Source organism: Vicia villosa, linkage group LG5, assembly GCF_029867415.1.
Source record: "Vicia villosa cultivar HV-30 ecotype Madison, WI linkage group LG5, Vvil1.0, whole genome shotgun sequence".
Lineage (NCBI taxonomy): Eukaryota > Viridiplantae > Streptophyta > Magnoliopsida > Fabales > Fabaceae > Vicia > Vicia villosa.
The window spans coordinates 39,943,625-39,947,679 of NC_081184.1; the positions used below are offsets into that span (position 1 = coordinate 39,943,625).

The 4,055-nt window shown below is 37.2% G+C and overlaps 1 protein-coding gene across 1 annotated transcript; it reads left to right on the plus strand.

Annotated features, from left to right (window-relative positions):
- Positions 1–3,130: 3,130 nt before the first annotated feature.
- On the plus strand, positions 3,131–3,616 carry LOC131604550 (uncharacterized). Its single transcript, XM_058876983.1, has one exon. The coding sequence runs from the start codon at positions 3,131–3,133 to the stop codon at positions 3,614–3,616; it is 486 nt and encodes a 161-aa protein (XP_058732966.1).
- The last annotated feature ends 439 nt before the right edge of the window (positions 3,617–4,055 follow it).

The following is a 4,055-nucleotide window of genomic DNA, read 5'->3' on the forward strand; positions in this document are numbered from 1 at the left end:
AGGAGCTTCTACTCCGATTAAGTGCTTCAAATGTGGTGTTGAAGGACATCGTGTTTTGGATTGTGCAAAGGTTGAAGTGACATGTTTCAAGTGTGGCAAGGCGGATCACAAGGCTAATAGGTGTGGAGTTGGTTCGAATGTGGCTTATTACAACTGTGGTGAGCAATGGCACATTAGTACCAAGTGTGACAAACTGAAGAAGGAGCAAGTGAAAGGGGAAGTGTTTGCATTATCTGGTGCTGAGACCACTACTGATGATAGGCTAATCAGAGGTACGTGCTTTATTAATGGTACACCTTTGATTGCTATTATTGATAATGGTGCAACACATTCTTTCATTTATTTGAATTGTGCTATGAGATTAAATCTTGTGTTGTCTGATATGTGTAGAAGTATGGTTATTGATACACCTGTTATGTGTTTTGTGTCTACTGTTTTTTTTGTGATTGAATTGTCCATTAAGTATCTTTGGTAGAGATTTCGTAATTGATTTAGTTTGTATTCCATTAGAGCAACTTGATGTGATTTTGGGTATGAACTGGTTGGAGTTCAATTGGGTTTATATCAACTGTTTTGATAAGACAGTTATCTTACCTGAAACTGGTGATAAGGAAGATGTGTTTTTGTCTGCCAAGCAAGTGGGTGAATCTGTGCAAGATGGTGCAGTGTTGTTTATGTTTTTGGCCACCTTAGATGTTCATGAGAAGAAAACGATTGAGGAATTGCCAATAGTTCGTGAGTTTGAAGAGGTATTTCCTGAAGATGTAAGTGATTTACCGCCAGAACATGAAGTGGAGTTTATGTTTGATTTAATTCTTGGAATTAGTCATGTATCGATGGCTCCGTATCAGATGTCAGCTTCTGAGTTGAAAGAGTTGAAGAGTCAACTTGAGGATTTGCTTGAGTAGAAGTTTACTCATCCGAGTGTGTCACCGTGGGGTGCGCCTGTTTTGTTGGTTAAGAAGAAGAAAGGTTCTATGAGGCTTTGTGTTGATTATAGACAATTGAACAAAGTGACGATTAGGAATAAGTATCCACATCCGAGGATTGATGATTTGTTGGATCAATTGGTGGGTGCATGCGTGTTCAGTAAGATAAATTTGAGATATGGGTATCATCAGATTCGTGTGAAGGCGAAGGATATTCAGAAAACTACTTTTAGAACAAGGTATGAACACTATGAATATTTTGTTATGCCTTTTGGTGTGACCAATGCACCTGGTGTGTTTATGGAATATATGAACAGGATTTTTCATGAATATCTTGATAAGGTTGTGGTTGTGTTCATCGATGATATATTGATCTACTCTAAGAGTGAAGATGATCATGTTGAACATTTGAGGATTGTGTTATCGGTGTTGAAAGAGAAGAGGTTGTATGTGAAGCTTTCTAAGTGTGATTTTTGGTTGAAGGAAGTGAGTTTCCTTGGGCATGTGATTTCGAGTGGACGTATTTTCGTTGATGCGTCGAAGATTGAGGCTATATCTCAATGGGAAGCTCCGAAGTCTGTTTCTGAGATTAGAAGTTTTCTTGGTTTGGCTGGTTATTATAGGAAGTTCATTGAGGGATTTTCTAAGTTGTCCTTGTCGTTGACGCAATTGACTAGGAAGCGTCAAGCTTTTATTTAGACTTCACAATGTGAATCTAATGTCCAAGAGCTTAAGAGAAGATTGACAACCGCTGCTATTTTGATTTTGTCGGATCCTTTGGAACCGTTTGTTGTGTATTGCGATGCTTTTTTGATGGGTTTGGGAGGTGTGCTGATGCAAAAAGGACAAGTGGTAGCTTATGCTTCGAGGAAACTTAAGATTCATGAGAGGAATTATCCGACGCGTGATTTAGAGTTGGCCGTTGTTGTTTTTGTTTTGAAACTTTGGAGGCATTATTTGTTTGGGTCTAGATTCGATGTGTATAATGATTACAAGAGTTTGAAGTATTTTTTTGACCAGAAAGAATTGAATATGAGGCAAATAAGATGGTTGGAATTCTTGAAAGATTATGATTTTGATTTGAATTACCATCCTGGAAAGGCGAATGTTGTAGCTGTTGCATTAAGCAGGAAATCGTTGCACATGTCGATGTTAATGATGCGAGAATTGGAATTGTTGGAACAATTTCGAGATTTGAGTTTAGTTTGTGAAGTGACTTCTTCATGTGTTAAGCTTGGTATGTTGAAGCTTACTTGTGATATCCTTGATGATATTAGAGAAGGTCAGAAATCAGATTTGAAATTGATTGACAAGATGACATTGATTAATCAAGGAAAAAATGGTGATTTTCGAATTGATGAGAATGGTGTCATGAGATGTCGTGATCGCGTTTGTATTCCTGATGTTTCAGATTTAAAGAAGAGGATTTTAGATGAAAGGCATCGAAGTGGTTTGAGTATTCATCCTGAAGCTACTAAAATGTATCGAGATTTGAGAAGATTATTTTGGTGGCAAGGTATGAAGAAGGATATTATGGAATTTGTGTAATCATGCTTGACATGTTAGAAGTCAAAGATTGAACATCAGAAACCTTCTGGTTGATGCAGCCGTTATCCATTCCTGAGTGGAACTGGGATAGCATTTCTATGGATTTTGTTTCGGGTTTGCCAAGAACGTCGAGTAATTGTGAAGCGATTTGGGTTATTGTGGATAGATTGATGAAATCTGCTCACATTATTCCGATGAGGATGGATTATCCGATGGAGAAACTTGAAAAGTTGTATATTGAGAAGATCGTGAGTTTGCATGGTATTTCATTGAGTATTGTTTCGGATAGAGAACTTAGGTTCACTTCTAGATTTTGGGAAGGTTTGCAAAGTGCTTTGGGTACTAAGTTGCATTTGAGTTCGGCGTATCATCCGCAAACTGATGGTCATACTGAGAGGACAATTCAGTCCCTTGAGGATCTTTTGAGGGCTTATGTTTTGGAACAAGGAGGTTCTTGGGACAGTTATTTACTATTGATTAAGTTTACTTATAACAGTAGTTTCCATTCGAGTATTGGTATGGCACCTTTTAAAGCTTTGTATTGTCGAAGATGTAGGACTCCTTTATGTTGGTATGAATCTGGAGAGAGTGTTGTGGTTAGACCTGAGATCGTTCATTAGACTACTGATAAGATTAAGTTAATTAGAGAGAAGATGAAGATTTCTCAGAGTCTTCAGAAGAGTTACCATGATAAGAGGAGAAAAGCACTTGAATTTGAAAAGGATGATCATGTATTTTTGAGAGTCACTCTGGTAACGGGTGTTGGTAGAGCTTTGAAGTCACGTAAGTTAATGGCGCATTTTATTGGTCCATATCAGATTACCAAAAGAGTAGGTGAGGTGGCATATCGGATTGCGTTACCGCCGTCACTTGATAATCTTCATGATGTATTTCACGTGTCTAAGTTGAGGAGATATATTGCGGATCCTTCGCATGTTGTCCAATTAGATTATGTTGAGGTTAGAGATAATTTGAACGTGGAGACATTACCTATGCAGATAGAAAATAGAGAGGTGAAACAACTTCGAGGCAAGGAAATCATTTTGGTGAAGGTCGTTTGGGGTGGACCGGATGGAAGAAATGTGACGTGGGAGCTTGAAAGCAAGATGAAAGATTTTTATCCCGATTTGTTTGTTTGAGGTAAATTTCGAGGACTAAAATCTTTTAAGCGGAGGAGAGTTGTAACAACCCGATTTTTATTTCTGTATATTTATTAGGTGTTTATTTTTATTAATTATTATTTATGTGATAATTAATTAATTGTTGTGTTTTGGTGATTGTTTGAATATGTGTGGTATTTAATTAATTAAGGGGACTAGTAAATATCTAGTAATGGGCCTAATTAATTAGAATAAAGAATTGGGTGGGTAAGCCAATTTAGCTAAATAGAGCTAGTAAGAGTATTATGTTAGAAAACCTTAACTTAGAAAAGAAGAGAGAAAAGAGGATAAAAGAGGCTAGGAGAGAAGAAAAGAGAAAGGAGGGAGATTCTTGAAGAAGAAAGACTATAGATTCAAAGTAAGGGTGTGAATCCAAGTGATTATAGGTAGATATAATTGGATAATGAATGTTGGGTTA

Bases quoted from the DNA above. Each gene is read 5' to 3' on its own strand.
- LOC131604550 (XM_058876983.1), top strand. From the start codon at position 3,131: ATGAAGATTTCTCAGAGTCTTCAGAAGAGTTACCATGATAAGAGGAGA.